The sequence below is a fragment of the Parasteatoda tepidariorum genome, chromosome 4, assembly GCF_043381705.1.
Source record: "Parasteatoda tepidariorum isolate YZ-2023 chromosome 4, CAS_Ptep_4.0, whole genome shotgun sequence".
In the NCBI taxonomy this organism is placed as follows: domain Eukaryota; kingdom Metazoa; phylum Arthropoda; class Arachnida; order Araneae; family Theridiidae; genus Parasteatoda; species Parasteatoda tepidariorum.
Genome location: NC_092207.1, coordinates 97,849,807 through 97,867,632, shown reverse-complemented (window position 1 = coordinate 97,867,632; position 17,826 = coordinate 97,849,807). Strand labels below are relative to the sequence as shown.

The 17,826-nt window shown below is 28.2% G+C and overlaps 1 protein-coding gene across 3 annotated transcripts in view; it reads right to left on the bottom strand.

Moving 5' to 3' along the window:
• The window catches only part of LOC107452014 (origin recognition complex subunit 3), a 41,123-nt gene extending 29,655 nt beyond the window's left edge, over positions 1-11,468 (bottom strand). The window contains exons 1-5 of one of the 3 annotated variants that reach the window (XM_043043316.2): positions 11,118-11,468; positions 8,242-8,284; positions 6,432-6,502; positions 3,565-3,682; positions 2,786-2,946 (exon numbers count right to left, since the gene is read on the bottom strand). In XM_043043316.2, the coding sequence (XP_042899250.1) occupies positions 2,786-2,946; positions 3,565-3,682; positions 6,432-6,502; positions 8,242-8,284; positions 11,118-11,153 (429 nt within the window). In that variant the 5' untranslated portion in view covers positions 11,154-11,468. Of the gene's footprint in view, positions 1-2,785; positions 2,947-3,564; positions 3,683-6,431; positions 6,503-8,241; positions 8,291-10,943 lie in introns of those variants that run through there. The other 2 variants (XM_043043317.2, XM_043043318.1) reach the window with 2 other exon arrangements.
• Positions 11,469-17,826: the final 6,358 nt, after the last annotated feature.

Sequence of the window (17,826 nt, the reverse complement as noted above, 5' to 3'; positions counted from 1 at the left end):
AAAAATATAAATAAAAAATGAATAAATAAACATTATTTTATATTCCAAATTATACATTGGTATTTGTATCGATGCCAATTAGGAATGAAACACTGCAATTTGTACTCAAGCAATTTCTAAATTATATACTGAGATTCCTATTCACATATCACAATTTATGAATGACAGACAATAAATTTTATTTGCCCAATGTATCAAAATTAAAGTCAATTTTAAAAGGAAGGCACAAATGACTTCAGAAATGTTTCTATGCTAGGAGAAATACTGGTAAATAGAATGTGTCAGTCAATCTAAATTCTATGATACTGGTAAAATAAAATAAATAAAACTTCTTATCTTGGAAAAGATGAAAGTGAAAATATTTTTTAACTAGAAATAGAATTCCACAATTATGTCTGATATGACACTGATGGGACATAAGTATAGAGAAATACAATTATAATCATTGCAAGGTAATCAAAACTCAATCAACAATAAAATGGGCAATCAAAAATAAGTCAGCCTTGTGTATGCATGTCAACATGGTAAAAATATATATTTGTGTAAGTTAATAATTGTTAACTTACAATAACATAATCAAGATTATGTAATTACAAGTTAAAACAAAACATTGAAATGAAAAAAAGTAATGTAAAAAGAAAAAAAATGTAACATAAAGAGTCATGCTGTGACAACTTTATGTTTTTTTCATATTGTTTTACCTTTATTTATAAACCAGCTGAATACCAGTTCTTCGTACAGGTTGAAAATAAGGCATCTATTAATTAGTACAGAACACAGCATGAAAATCGGGCACAAGACTTTCATACAAATGCCAACACAAATAATAAAGTTACAATGATTCCAATGTTTTTTTTTTATTCATTATTATTTGTTACTTTATTTTTTACCTTTCTCGGTTACTTTATGCAATTAGATTAAGCAAAAACACATTTTTTAACAGTTCACCCCTTCAAAATAAAGATTAACAGTATTCCGTATCATCTGCATAATGCTCTTTCCTGTACATATCTATCTATATAATAAATCGATCATAAAAATGTACAGCATAAGTGCTAACCTTCATTTTTTAAATCGTAGAAGATTTACAACAAGATTAGACTTAAAATACAGAAGATTATAAGCATTTTCTATTTTCATTCCTCATATAGAATTAATGCTACAGTTCTTGGAATATATAAATAAAATTGAGTTTTAATACAATCAGTTCAAATAAATCCAAAATCAACGAAAAACATTTTTTTTTTGTGCTATTAAAAACTTAACACCTTATATTTTGCATTAGTTAATTCCATTCAGCATCGATAAGCAAAATTTTATTTCAAATTTTCAAAATGCAGAAGATTTGTGTCAGTACGAAGATGAGGCAAAACAGCAGAAAGATTCTGAAAAATGAAGAGTTGGCAGCTATGGTACAGTATTGTTACAACTATAATCGGCACCAAATTTATTCTAAAACATGTTGTACCTATATATGAGTATATTTGGTATTTATCAAAACTTAACCTATTATCATAATGCCAATAGTGCTCATTAACAAAATTAAGCATCATTGATGTCAATAATGGCATGTTGATGGAACCCCATAACGAATATAGTAGAGTTTCTCAATTAATTTTTCTTTTCAGCTCAAAGAATATTTTTTTGTCATTTAGTATTTATTATCAAAACTAATTAAGCATTGACATCAATAATAGTTTGCTGATTTTTTATGTCCCTTAAACGAACTGAGTAACATTTCTCCAATCATTTTCTCTTTTAGTCCACAGCTAATTATTGTACTTTAATTAGTAATTTTCTAAAATTAATTATCCTAGCACCAATAATGTTAGTGTTTTTCATGCTTTTTCCTCATTGAATTAGTCCCATTTTTCCAATAATTTTACGAAACTTTTGTTTTCATATCAATTACCGTTAATTTTAAATTGTTTAATTTTGTAAAATCATGATTTAAAAACATAACTATAAACAAAATAAACACATGGTTGCAGATAAACTTAGAAATAATAATATGGTGATGTAGTTTGCTTTTGCTATCACAATCATGTTGATCATTCCGATAACCTAGCATAACAAATAAAATATAAGTATAACAGGAGGTGTAATAAGCAGCTTTTTAGTTTAGAGTTATAAGCTATAAGTTATCTTTAAAATATTTGAAAAAACTGAATTGTCCATAGCTTATTTTAAAACATTGTCTTCCATTAAGTCAAAGAGAAAATTTCGTTTTTTTTATTGTCTCTGAATTTAAAACATAATTTTTAAAAAAAAATCAAAAATCGGGCTTTGTAATTCGCTTATAATTTTACTTATATAGAGCTCTGTCCAGCTTGTTTCTGTCAAACTGCTTCAGATTATGCAATGATGATAGAATCATGGTGTTAATGAAATGATTTGGACTAGTGCATCAGAAATATAAATATTACGTGCCAAAAGAATTTTTGACAGGAGATTCAATGCAATTGGAATGACATTGGATTTTAAATTACAAGCAAGCTAACTAATAAAATATCCTGAGTGTTTGGTGGTAAAAGTGCCAATTTATTTTAAAGGCAGTCATTTCAATTATGTTATGGTTTGTTTCATGTGCTAAATAATGTATTGAGGTGTATCCCACTGCTTAAATAAAAGATTATATTTTTTACTATATTCTACAGAAAAAATGGATGCAAAAAAGTATTTTAAAATGAAATTAGTGCAAAAAATAAATTAATAAAATAAAGTAAAAATTTGATAAAAAGAAATCTGAAATGAGATGCAATAAACATCTTTTCAAAGTACATACCTGTTCAAACTTATCTAAAAGTTCAAAATATATAGTTTGCATGACTGCTAAGAAATTGTGGCACTTTTTAGATTCTAAAATAACAGTAGTGTATACATCATTTAGATGAAGATAGGTCTCTAAGAAATGGAAAATGTGGGAATGATCAGACATATTTACACCTGAAACACAAAGATTAAAGTTCTTATTTTTTTTCCAATTAAACACACATATGTCAAAGACATTTGATGTGTGCTTGCCACTTTATATTTACCTCTAAAAGTGATATGACAATACACATACATACACATAATGAAATATTCAATAATATCCAATTCGCTGAAGTTTTATGCAATTATAATTACAAAGTACTGTTTATAAAATTCTGCTTATTATTAGGCAATAGTCCTTTTTCAATTTATAAATAAACAAAATAATGATACCAAACGTAAATACTCATTAATTTTAAGTATAAAAACAGTACATAAATTTTAAAACATTTAAAAAACTTAAAATAATTTACAGTCAACAATGAAGCATTTAGGACAGAACCTACATCAGATACTATAAATTTCTAGATTATGAACAAGATTAATACAAGAATATCAGAACAAAAAGCTAAAAATCTGGACAAATATTTTTTACCAGGAAACTCAAGAATATCAGGATAACTACGAGTCATGCATAATTTAAATCGATAAAAAACTATGTATAAACATGTATTAATTATCTACTGGATAACTAATCAAATGCTAAAGAATTAATACTCAAACAACAACAGATAAGATAGTTTTATTTACCCATTACTAGAACAGCAGCAGGAATATCTTTAGGATCTGAACATGGAAACTTCAAACAACTTTGAACAAAGTCATGAATTGCTTCAAATATGTCAGCATAGGCTTTTTTTTCAATAAGCTAAAATTAAAAATTTCTAAAAATTCGTATTAAAATAATTAATTAAATTTAAACTACTTAACTTCCAACCTCAAACTCTACACAGAAAACTGGCTTTTTGTGCAGAGAAACTTTTGTACAAATTTGTTTAAGTAGCTTTAGTAACTAATTTTAATACATTTGAAATGAAATTTAAAATTAAAACCCAACTATTTAAACATTAAATAAAATTAGTAAGAGCAAAAAAGATGGCTTGTAAAGTAATCAACAGCAGGAAAAGCAAAGTTCATACTTAGGATTACATCTTGTAAGTATACATTTCTTTTGTTATAACTGCATGTTAATGAAAGTGATGTGCAACGAAAAACAAATATTATAAAGAAACAAATGGTGAATAATTTTAAAGAAAAATCATTGAAACACCACAAGAATGAAAAATATCTCAGTTAAAACAAGGGAATATTTTCTGGCATTAAAAAAACATCTGGAGTAAAATTTTAAACTATTTTACAAGTCTTGGCAACAGAAAGAATTCGGCTATGCTTTGAAAGCAATTAAAAATGTATTTTAGTAATTTTTTTTTTCCATCAGCAACAATAATTGCAAGTAGGTAAATTGACATCTGTGTTTGTGTTGTCATGGAAACGGTAATAATGGTGGAGTGCCAAGAGTAAAGGTATCGACTTTGCCAAAAATTTCCAACACTGTTTCTCAAAAAAAAAAAAAAAAAAAAAAAAAAAAAAAAAAAAAAAAAAAAAAAAAAAAAAAAAAAAAAAAAAAAAAAAANATAAAATTCTTAACAGAAAAACTGAAGTTTCTGAACCAGTAGATCTTTCGGATAAAAATGATGAAATTGTTGATTTTTAATGAAAATCGGAACTCCACAGACGAAGATGAAGAAGTAAGTAATCAAGTTCAAGATAGAAGCATGCAATTCATTAGATATTGCAATGAATTGCCTAGAACGTCAAAATGATGTTGATCCAGTTCAGTTTTTTTATTTAAAAAGATTAAGGGATACATGGCTGCTAAAAAAACGCATCTTCTTTGAAACGAAATCTTTGCTGGATTTCTTTTTCAATGGAAAATAATGAAAAATGTGGTAAAATCAGTAATTGACAAAAAAAATTATAAAAAACTGAAATATGATAAAAATAATTCAAAATAAAAAAAAAGTTTTAAAAACAGTTAATTAAAAATTGAAGAAAAATTTTTTTTAAACACGCCAAAGTTATTTTAAATAGTACTACCAGTCCTAAGCCTACAAAAGGTGCGAAGGGAAGTTAGTGCATAAATAATAATCATGTACACTAGATTTTAAACAGTTTTCCAATTATCCGAACTTTTCATTATCCAAACCATGTTGGGTCCCGAGCAGTTCGGATAATCGGCGCTCTACTGTACTTTGAAAGCAATTAAAAATGTATTTTAGTAATTTTTTTTTTCCATCAGCAACAATAATTGCAAGTAGGTAAATTGACATCTGTGTTTGCGTTGTCATGGAAACGGTAATAATGGTGGAGTGCGATAAGTAAAGGTGTTGACTTTGCCAAAAATTTCCAACACTGTTTCTTTAAAAAAAATTCTTTAAATTGCCAGAATAACATTTTCTCTGAATTCTGTACATTGGTGTTTTAAGATTAAAGGCCATTAGTTAGATGGATCAACTTTGAAGTGATGTGCAAGTGCGGAGGCTGAGTGTGTGTGTGTGGGGTGGAGATTGGATGTTTTTGAGGGCATTTTGTATTGGACGACAGTAGGTGTTTTGAGGAGTTAAAGTGGATTGAGAAGTTAGTTACACATGATATGAATTAATGGCTATATTGCAGACGTTCTAATTGGAAGATTTAATTAATGCTGTGAATGATAGATCCGTTAAAATGTTAAAGAATTTAATAAAAAAAAATAGAATAAGCTTAATAAAAGTCGGATACATGTTTTTTAGATGCGAAATTTCAATGTATTTACAGCTTATGTATAAAATTTTGCATCTTTTCTAATTATAAAATATTTATTTTTTAAGTTTGTTTAGACTTTATTGGCTTACTTTTTTCAAAACTAGTTTCATTGTTGTTGAGCACTATCAAACAAATCTGAATCAATGCTGAGCACTATAAACTAATCTTGTATCAATGTTTTTCAAACTCTCAACTCTGACTATGATTTGATACTATGTAGGTTGTCAATAATGGATATATTTTTAGCTATTTTGATCAGAATAATAAAAACTCAAATTTTAAATGAAGTGGGATTTCCAAACTTATTTTTAATAGCAATAAAAATGAGAAGAAAAAAAAACTAGGCAACGAAAAAAAAATTCTAAAAAATTTTACTGTAGTAATTACAAGTTCCAGATTTTAGCTGATTTAATCATAAATACAGAAAATATCCTTTTGTTGCTAGGCAACAAGCTAGTCTGGAGATTGCCCTGAACACTGCAAAAACATTTCATGTAAGCGACAAGAACTTGCTGACATACCATGAAAGTTAGGTAGTGCTCAATGCAGTGCCTAATTTTGGATAGACTCTACAATGAAGATACATAAATATCATAATAGATATGATATTACTAGTGAAATCAAGTAATCTACAAAAAAAAGTAATTTCTACTTTATTAAATTATAACATAAAAATAAAGGAAAATTTTAGGAACAAAATGATTAAAAGAATCATTGATTAAAAGAATCACTAACTAAAATAAACACATGTGGAAAATGTTAATGGTAATGAAATTGAAAAAAAAAGAAGAAATTTAATGAATTTATTGTACCTTAATTTTAGATGCCATTTCATCCCATAGAGCAAAGTTATCCTCATTGTGAATAGAACCTGCTTTATTAACTATTAAAGAAAATATTGATGTTATAACACAAACACAACATTTAATTATGACACATGTTAAAATGATGATAAACAAGAATTGATTCTAAAACAATTTTTTTTTTTTAAATTGCCAAAATTCGATGTAAATAAATATTAGATTAACAAGACAAACTCATATACCATTTTTACAAACTGTTTTAACCTCAACTAGATCAATTTAATTTTTGTGTACATAACTTGAATATTTCAGATAAGCTCAAATTTTAAACAGTTCTAGATTTGCAAGGATTCCAATTGAAAAATAAGGACCTTCAGAAAAAAAACTTTTGATAAATTTTTACAATAACAATTAAATCACTTATTACAAGAGAGTAGACATTTCAAGTTTGTTTTTTCTCAGAATAGCATGAAAAACAAAAATTTCAAATGGAACAAATAATGGTTAGTAAAACAATGCAAAAATTAAAGTATTTTTTTATGATTCATAAACTAAGTTATATGCTCTTCTTTTTTTCTTAAGGTTGTAAGGTTTTTTGCCTAAGGTTTCTGTAATAAGGTTGTTGGGTGTATCTTTTAACTCTGCAGAAATTTTTTTGCTTTTCTTTCATAAATGTTTGAAGTATAATTTAGTTAACATAAAATGTTTCTTCTATTCTATTGTAGAAAAAGGAACTATTACCAGAAATCCCTAAAATGTAGAGAAAAACTCAAAAGTTGAATCATTATTAAAAGTGGGGTAAGACCTACATGAAAAAGTTTTTACTTTGAAAAAATATTCTAAATTCAGACATGCAAAAAACTTTCCTACGTTTAGGAGAAACTTCCAAAATGCGCAATATAGACAAAAGGAAAAATAATGAATTAAATTTTAGGGACTAAAGGCTATTAAAAGCCAATGTAATCATTCAATACCTACTTACGTACTTATGATCATTTTTAAATTTTTTGCGAATTATACATTTTTCTACTATTGGATGATTTTCAGTTTCTGTTTACTTGAAATTGAATTATACTTAAAAAACATAAAAACACACATAAAAGTAATAAAATAATGAATAATCACCAAATATTTCGCTTCAGTAAAAGACATCAAATAAAAATTCTTTTTAGACACTTTTTAGTGATAAAAATTTCAATTAATTTAAATTAAACATGGTCATTTTGATAAAATACAACATTATGAGTAAAGCCAAATGCAAATGATGCACAGACATATAAGAAATTTATTTCTGTTTCTTATTTGCTTTATTTTTCAGAAATCTTTTTCTCCCATTTTCAAAGATCTTACGTTTTTTTTATTTTGTAACACAGAAACAGAAATATTTTCTTCGCTTTAATCAACAGAGTTTTTAAAATATATTTTTATTTTATTACAAAAAATTTATGCAAAATAGATGTAAATTATTTGTGATCAGAGCCTGTTTTTGGGAAAAGCACAATAAATACTGGTACTTTTCTAAGGCTAAATAAATACACAAGCAAAATACTTCATTCTAGTGATGGATAATCTAAAGTCATAAAATCTGCACATGATAAATCGGGAGAATGAAATTTATATTAATAGGCAATGTTTATTTAAGAAATTATTTTTTAAAAATCCTTTTAGTTAAAATTATTAACACTACAAGAAAAGAATTTTAGACAAGAGTCAATTAAAAGAATGCAAATATGATATACAATAATATGAGCAAGCATCACAACACTTTTCAAAATAATGATTTATCACAATATTTAAAATTATCAAGAACTACACTTACATTTCTTCTTCTTTAGTTTGGCTGGTTTGTGTGCATAACAAGACTAAAAGATACAAAAAATAAATTTCAGAATTAAATTTAGTTTTGATAATTCAGAAAATATCCTAAGCACCCTGAAAAAAATTTAAAGGCAAGTAAGATTAATAGTCTAACCTAAAATTTTATTACTAACACACGGTACAGATTCTGTAGATTAGAATTGTACAACCTTATTAGCAAGAAAACTGCAGATTTTTTTATGACTTTCAGAGCCACAATGCTAATATATGAATGAATGATGATGAATTTGATAAAATGGATGATTAAATGATGAATTTAATAAAAGTTACAAGAATTTTTCGAAAGTATTTTTGATATAAAAACCATTTGAAGAAATACACATATATTAGATTTAATAACTAGCTAAATTATTGGTTAGTCATCTATTTTATAGAGTAAGAAATAGACTGTATGGTTTACTTAATCTTACAGGTGCAGAAAACAGTCTAATAAACAGTCAATCAATAACAAGTTTATATGCTGAAAAGCTAATTAAAGTTCATTTATGTTTTAAATATTTCATGATAATTTAAAATGTTTTATTTTAAAGAACACTTAACTTAAATAATATTTCGTTAAAGTTAAGCATAAAATCAATAGTTGGGTATTTTGAAATAGGGTGAAACAATATTAATGGAAATATTTCTTAAGCCCTAATTCAAATTTAAACAAATAAAAGAAATGAAGTTAGAAAGGGAAATATTAGAAATTTTTTTAATGTATCAAAATTCGAAATGAGTCAGCCTAATTAATTTAACATGAAATGAATAAAATAGTTTTCATAACTTAATTGTTTTAAAAATTATTGACATTTTCATCATAATATATGTTATGAAAAAACAATAAAAAAAATATGTGACATTCATTAATAAATTTACACATCACAATTAGTGTTTAAATGCATCACAATTACACATATAATCAAATCATTATAAAAATAAAGCAACTCCAATAACTACATTAAAATCTAGCAGGAGATATTAAATACTTGTATTTGATTTTTCTACATGTAAACTGTAATTGATTTTCTACACATAAACTTTCAAAAAGTTTATTTCAAAATTTATATTGACGAAGATATTTGATTTTTACAATGAACAACCTATATGTCAGATGAAATTAATCTTAAATAAACTGTATGGTATTTTTCTTTGGAAAATGATAACCAAAATTAGCTTAATATTTATTTTAAATACTTAAAATCTAGATTCTGTCAACTTGTTACTTGTAAGTGGTTTCTACGCAATAATTTATTATGAAAGAAAGACTTTATTTATAGTTAATTAACAAAAACATTAAGAAGTCGGAAAACAAGATAAGGAAAAGATATAATTTTGTCATCGGCTCACACAATTATATAAGCAAAAAAGTGCTTTCTAATATTGTATTAATATAGCCAAAGCAAAATATGTCACCACAATAGTGTGAGGAGCACCAATAAAATTCAAACAAAAATAGAACAAATTAATCAAAAACTGCAAAATAAAACATTAGGCAAAAAATAGAAAATAAAAATACAGAATAAAACACAAAATGTAATATATAAAGTGAGTAGTGAATTCATATGTACTTCCACTTTTTTATAGAAAGATTTAAAATATTTTTGTAACAAGTTTGTCAGATTACAAAATATGAAATTAGATGTACAAACAGAGAATGATAGGATCATTTCATAGCGTGTTCTTACTAAAGGACAAAAGTGTGGTTAATTTGTTAGTTACCTTGGATTGGTGCAAAACTGGATATGTGCAAGGTAATAATATTATACTGGAAAATTCAAAGTTTATAATTAACAAGGTTTAATAGAAATCCTCTTAATTGCCTCATCATAAATAAAAACGTTGATAAAAACAAGTTTTTTAAACAAGAAAAATTAAATAGAAACCAAAACAAAAATAGCTATTAATTTTTAAACAAAAAATTTAACGCTGAAAATCTCAATTCAATTTTTTCCCATCATTTTTAGAAAAAAATGACGATAAAACAATAATGATCATTAGAAACGTTAATTAAATTTCTAGCGAATCCTGGCAACTACTTTTAACGAGTAATGTTAGTTTAGTATATAGAAACACGGCTCTAATACAATAATTTCTGAAATTTATGCGCATAAATCATTGCAGAACCATCAATGGTAGATGGAAAATGACCCTATGGCTGCAGCTGTATGGTAACAGGAATTACATATTTAGAATCCCGTTTAACAAATATTTTAACTAGCCATTACGAAAAATAGATAATTTCTGACTTAGGTCACGCTTTCACATGCTGATGTAAACTCTGGAAACATTGATGTTAATTCAAAGGAAGGGAGCATATTTTTGATGTACTCCACTTCTTAGAGAAAATAAAGGTGGAAATTATAATATTTCTTAGAGGAAATAAACAATTAAAAAACTGCAAGCATTTGATAATTTCATATTTCTTAAATTAAATATTTCCTGATGAGAAATGCATAAAAAGTTAAATGAACATATACAAAAAAGAAAATGTCTTGGAATAATAAACTGGCTCATATAAACATGAATAAATAACTTTTCATAATCACTATACATTTAATGTAAGCCAATTTCTTATTCAAAATAATTATAAACATAGTAGTAAATTACGTTCGTCTCCTTAAATTAGCGGTGCAGTCACTACACTGAAAAAAAGTAACTTACATTTTAACTAAGTAGTTACAGTAAACTACAGAAATAAAGTAGTTTTTCCGACCACTGGGGTTAGAAGTAAACAATTAGAAGAAATTGGCATTTATACACAATATATATAACTTGCGTCTAAAAGCTCAAACAATGATACTTTTAAAGAGTGAAAAACCTAAATAAAATATATACTTTTGTAAGAGATAAAGTTTCGAATTCTTCCATCATTGTAAATTATGACTGTTTAGCTTTGCGAATATTTATTAGCAAATATATTTAAATAGACTATTAGCACAAGTAAAAACATACATAAATATTAAGCAAAAACTAAAAACATAATTAGAATAATTAATGTTCTTTAACAATTTGATTAATTTTATAAGTCATTATATAGAGGTAATTCATAAAATCCCTCCAAAAAATAGCATTCCAGCAAAGAGTAAATAAACCAGTCATTTCACTTGAATTCAGTAGAACATAAAACGATGAAAATTTGGAATAGTCAACAAAGAGCCATTTCCCTCTCTTTAATTCCCACTGATCCAAAAACTGCGTCAATTTCACAACTGCGCAAAAGGAGGCATTCACGCTGCAGGAAATTATCTCAGACGCGCGTGTGAACTGCAAGAATTATTTGCTGTCATGTTATAAAGGCCATTCGATGATAGAGTGAGTTCGCAGCGATAATTCGGATGCAGCAAGTGGATGAGTGAAATAAATGCATCAGATTTTCTTCGCATCAGGAAACTTCTTTTTTTTTATTTTTAGAAGCTACTCTTAGTTTAGTTGTAGTACTACTTTATTGCGTCGTACTAGAACTGCACAAATGGATGGATGGGTGATCGTGTAAAGCTAAGGGTGGTGGAGCTAGTGGTAAAATTGCTCTTTCAAGACTTCCGGGTTACTGCTTCCGATATATTTTTACGCCGCAGATTGAAAAAACGAGCTATCATATTATTGCATCATATCTTTTGCAGTATTTNTGAGTTCGCAACGATAATTCGGATGCAGCAAGTGGATGAGTGAAATAAATGCATCAGATTTTCTTCGCATCAGGAAACTTCTTTTTTTTTAGAAGCTACTCTTAGTTTAGTTGTAGTATTACTTTATTGCGTCGTACTAGAACTGCGCAAATGGATATTGGTTACTATCTAGGAAAAATTCCTGAAGATTATCCGAAGACGTGCCATCGCAATTTTTATCTTCTAAGAAGGGAATGGTACCCACGCTTTGGCAGCCCGATGAAAAGCGCACGAAGTCGAACACTTTAAGGTGGAACAGTTAAATGAGGACCAATGCCGCACATCTTCGGTTCCTTTGCAGGTTGATCAAAGTGATCTTCATATCCACTCCACACACTGGCATCTGCTGGTGTTACCTCACTTCGGTGAGCATCTGGGAAACGTGCCTTACGATCAGCCCACAAGACACTCTTATTTTAGAAAACCTTACATATGCTGTGCAAATTTCGCAAATGATTTCACACTGATTATGACCCTTGGAGATTATTCTTCCCGCATGTGGGAAATTTGCATGCAAAGGAGTACCTTATTGGTAAAGCACATTGACCGCCCAAAAATTTTCCAATCAGGTTTTCATTCATATATGATTTTTTTCACATGCGTAAAAAAAATTAACCATAAGGGCCATTCTCACTGTATGTGGGAGAGTAGTTTCTATAAAGTTTCATAGCGTAGTTTCACGTGTTGAGACTCAATATAACTGCATATGACTTTTTCGATTGAGAAAAAATTGCTCGCAATGAAAAGGGTCCCTTGGGCAGTGGAATGCTATGAGAATGAACCTTTAAAATTTAATACAGCTGGCATTGAAAGCAAGAACAAAAAGACTTACAGGTTAACAATTTTAATTAATTTTTATAACCAAAACCTCTTTTTAGGTACTTTTTTTATTAACGCCGAACTCGAGCAGCACAATAGGCGATTGGCGATGGACTGAGAAATATCCCTGAGGATGATCCAGAGACAACATACATAAGTCACATCTCGTTTTACAGGGAGAACATATTTACACACCATCCATTCAGCCACAGATCGAAATTTTGACCCGAACCAGTACCCCCAGAGGTATTTTATTTTATTTTACAACCGTCGTTGAGCAGCCGACCCAATTTTATGGGCTTATGACTACGACTGTACAACTCCGTAGCCTTGTAATTTTGATCCCAATCCAGAACACAAGGGAACTCCTGGATCGAGTATTGGGAGACATTTGCCTTCGTGGAGGACTTTTTGATGGAGCTAACCCTCATTTGCGTTATATGGCGAGGAAGACCACGAGAACCTCCCCGGTTAGCCTGACGGCAAGGGGACCCTAGCTCACGACTAAGGATATTTCATGTCAGCACTGTGGTCGGTGCAAGCCGGATGCGGAATTCATATCGACTAGATTCGAACCCGGTTCGCCTCATTGGAAGGAGAACGCTCTATCCCCTGAGACATCGCGGCTCCCCCAGAGGTATTGATTTGTTATGGGAACTTGGATGACTTTGTGACCCCGACAGATTTAGCGTGCACCAGTTACGATTTTGTACACGGGGAGTTTTCGGCTGTGGGGTGAAATTCACGACTTCTCGGACATAGATCTAATGCCCTACCAGTCATACTATCCCTGCCCCTACACCTGAACCTAGAGATAACGCTCTAGTTTAAGATTTTCAAGAATGGTATAGCTATAATGCGGAGAAGTTTCTTCAGATTATTTCTATTTTTGTTTATTAGTTCAATATAATGATATCCAATATAAAACCGCATGAACTGTGTAAATAAGCTGCTAAATAATTGAAGAAAAGCTCTCAAAAAGTTACTCATTCATTTTATTTATTTGTTTGAATGTTTTTATTTTAAGCTAAGTCTCGTGATCTGATACGGAAAATCTTATGAAGGATGCAGTAAAACATTTTCTAATAAAATCGTGGTCTCGTCAATAATAATTGCGAGAAGCAAGTGTACAGTGGAGTTAGTTAGAGCTCCTGGATTTTTTGGTCAATTATCAATTTTCATTTAATAGTAATTTTTTTCTTCTGTAATTTTAAAATACAAACAATATTTAAACATTGAAAAATATTTTTTTTTTGTTGTTAATTTTAAGCTGACAAGGAGCTTTCGAAGTTTTGAAAATCGGTCTAAATTTTAATTAGAACAATGTGATTTTTTTCGAAAATATTGATTTAAAAAAAAAAAAAACTGATGATTTCTTGTCGCTTTAAGTTGGTTAAAAAGTATTCTGTGGGTAATGCTATAAATTTAATTAAACTGCAAAAACCTTACTTTAAAGTGGTTATATTTTAGTGAATTTTGAACCAATTTTAACCAATCTATATTCACCAAACATCTGCATATTATTAAAAAAAAATATGTACTGAAAATCTTTGAATTTTTACCGTTCATCTACTAAAAAGTTACTAACTACAACACTGACCAGAAGCCGTGGTAGGGAGATTGATATTTTTAATCACAAAATCGTATATATTTGATTTAAATCGGATTTTTTAAAATCTTAATCAGATTTCTTGTATTTTTTTTACAATTTACCATTCAAAGCATATGATAAAGGATTTTAATAAGACTTAATATTGTTTGAAAATAATATAATTAAATAGCTATTATTTCCTACTAAGATGGATGAAATAATTATCTATTATTACATACTAATCAATGTGTTAAGAAAAATCATAGTTTCATTTTTCCAGCTCAACTTGCTAATTGTTAAAAATTGGGAGACAATTTTTCAACTAGATTAAATTAGTTTAGATAAGAAAAGATAACTGAAAAAAAAAAAAAAATTATGTCACTCTTTATTGAGCAAGTCTTGATACACACTAACTACATATTTGATATTGTGTAAAAGCACTGCGTTTTAATTAGCAAAAAACTAAATGGGTATAATTGAAACATATTTTTAACCAGAAAATTATTTTAAATGTATTTAATGGAAAATGACAATTTAAACATTTCATATCACTCTTATTCACATTTACTCTATTTTAAAACATAATAATTTATAGCCTTTCGATATTTCTAAGTAAAAATCCTTATTATCAATAAAATCAGATTTTAAAAAAGTCGTCCCCTAAGGAATGTATTTATTAATTTTATTGAAGAAAAATATTTTATGTTTAAATTATATTTTTTTTCAATCAATATTTTTTAACATTTTTTTAAAAATTATTCATTTATTTTTTTCAAAGAAAATCAGTACTGATTTAAATTAGTAAATTTTTTAGTGAAGTAATGAAAGGGAATTGAAATAATTTCAATGCATATGCCATTTAGTATTTCGTAGTAAAAAAATAGCTCCCTTAAAAACATTCACTATCAAGATGAAAAAAAAAAGAGGAATCAAATGATTTAAATCACGATTGTATTCGAAATGCATTATATTCTAGTTGTAAAGCTAATTCTGACTGCAAGATCTCAAATTTAGTCCCGGCATAATTTGGCCTATTATATTTCGATATATTTCTTGGCCAGGTAGAAGCTTATCGTGGAAATAGTGCATGATTTACACAACCACGTGACTATGCACAAATATGTGATTTCAGCGGTCTTCTTCTTGAATTGAATGGCTTGGAATAAGTTTTCATATTGTCTGAGTGAACTTTTTTGGTGGAAAATTGCATTTTTCCAAACAGGCAATATGTTACTATTCCATGCGCTACCATCCAGTAGAAAACCTCGAATCTTACGAAGTAACTATCTGGAAACAAGACTAAAACAGTTTGATTTGAAAATGTCAGTTTTGGTTAAAGTATGGTTTAAACTCAAAGGAAAACAAGTGGTGGGGGGAAGGAAAGGAAAAGATTCTTAAAATAGAGAAAAACAACAACAACAGCTTTGCAAAAAATGAAACATTTATTTCCTTTAAATTAAATTTTCATAAATTAAACATTTCATGTAAACAATGAACATTATATAAATGCAAATTATAAAATCCGATTATCTATACAAGATAGTGACAACACACGATTAAAATTATTTTCAACAAAAACATTTAATATGTAAACACATATGAAAGCATATTGAAAGGTTGCTTCAAAAATTTGCTCAGTTTTCTGTGATGTTTCTGTATGTTTTATTCGAAATTGTTTAAAACGTTTTATTTTTCATGAGGAAATAGGTTTGCGTTACAAGATCATATTTTTATACTTTAAAATTCAACGATAATAATTCTTTAAAAACAAATTAATAATTTGTCACATGATCTTATGACATTTTACTTAGGAAAATTAAAATTTATGTGATTTAATAAGTAACAGTAAAAACTATTAAATAAAATTTAAAAACAAGCTGCTAGATCTTTTAAAATGTTATAATTAGAAATGAACTAAAAAAAAAGTGTCCCGATGCAAATTATTCATGAAAAATGTTTATGATTTAAATCCCTGCATTATTGTAGGTATTATTTGCACTAAGTAGACATCGTAATATTTTCTTTTTCTTTATTTCAGAAGTCCGATTTATGTGTATGGGAGTAACAAAAAAATAAAAACACCAAAATTAAAAAAAAGAAATGGAATTATCAGTATTTTCCTGAAGTATTTTAGTGCCGGTATTTTCCTGGATAATTTTCCTTTCCCCAGGAAAAATAATTTGCTATATACTGGAAGATAGTCCTTTTTTTCTTATTTTTTTAAAAGTATTTTTGACGCAATTTCCCAGTATTTGGGTATTTTGAGCTTTCTGAGAACTGAATTGAATGAAGGCCAATGAAGGCTGAACTTCACCCTAAAGTAAACGATATTACTTAAATTAAGCTGATCAGATGAAGCCGTAAACTCTATCCAAAACTAAACTCGTGGCACGACAGCCCCTGGAAGACCAAGGTCTACTGTGTCCATCTCAGTTTTCTTGACATTTTGTGCAGAAAGAGATGNGCTGAACTTCACCCTAAAGTAAAACGATATTACTTAAATTAAGCTGATCAGATGAAGCCATAAACTCTATCCAAAACTAAACTCGTGGCACGACAGCCCCTGGAAGACCAAGGTCTACTGTGTCCATCTCAGTTTTCTTGACATTTTGTGCAGAAAGAGATGGTCTGGTTGGATGGTTAGCCGATCGCCCCAGTGTTTAGTTCTCAAGCAAGCTTGGTACTTATTTTATCGACCCACTGAAGGGATAAAACAGTGAGTCAACCTTGTCTTGTCTAGATAGAACCTCGACCTTGTAACATGAGCGTGCGAAGTTCTTTTACCCAGTCACGGGGCCTTAAACTAAGTCCAATACAAGAAAATTAGGGAAAGGTAATTTAGCCAGTGTGGAAACGAGGTGCCTCTCATAGCATTCTCCTCAGAAAGCAAACTTTTCTGAGGAGTAGAATTTTAAAGCAACTTAATTAATAATAATTCATTTCAATATTCGCAATTATATAATTACGAGGGTGAGCCAATAATTATCACACATTATTTTAAATTGCACTATTAAAATAATAATAATATTTATAAAAATGCTGATTCAGATAATTAAAAAAATTGTTAAAGTGTTAAAATGAGGAAATAAATTAGTTATTAATCAAAATGAATCTTTTAATAAGTTCTAAACATTAAAATAACTTTTTAATTAATAAATTGAAGATAGCATCCATAAGTGAAAATAAACAAATATTTTCGGGAAGAACGTTTTTAAATTTTTCGTTATAAACATTAGTGCTGGTGTTAATTTTATTTCATTTTGACGCATAATTTTAAGAAGAAAAATAATTTTTGTTTGCTGGTTGGTTTTATTAGACTGAGTAAAATTATAATAACTGTACCCCTCGTATTAAAACTGTTTTTATACAAACTATAAAACATACGAAACAAAGAAATACTTGAGAAATTAAGAGCAAAACATTTTGATTTTTCAGAAGGCTTGTGTTTCAGTTTTATCTTCAAACACAT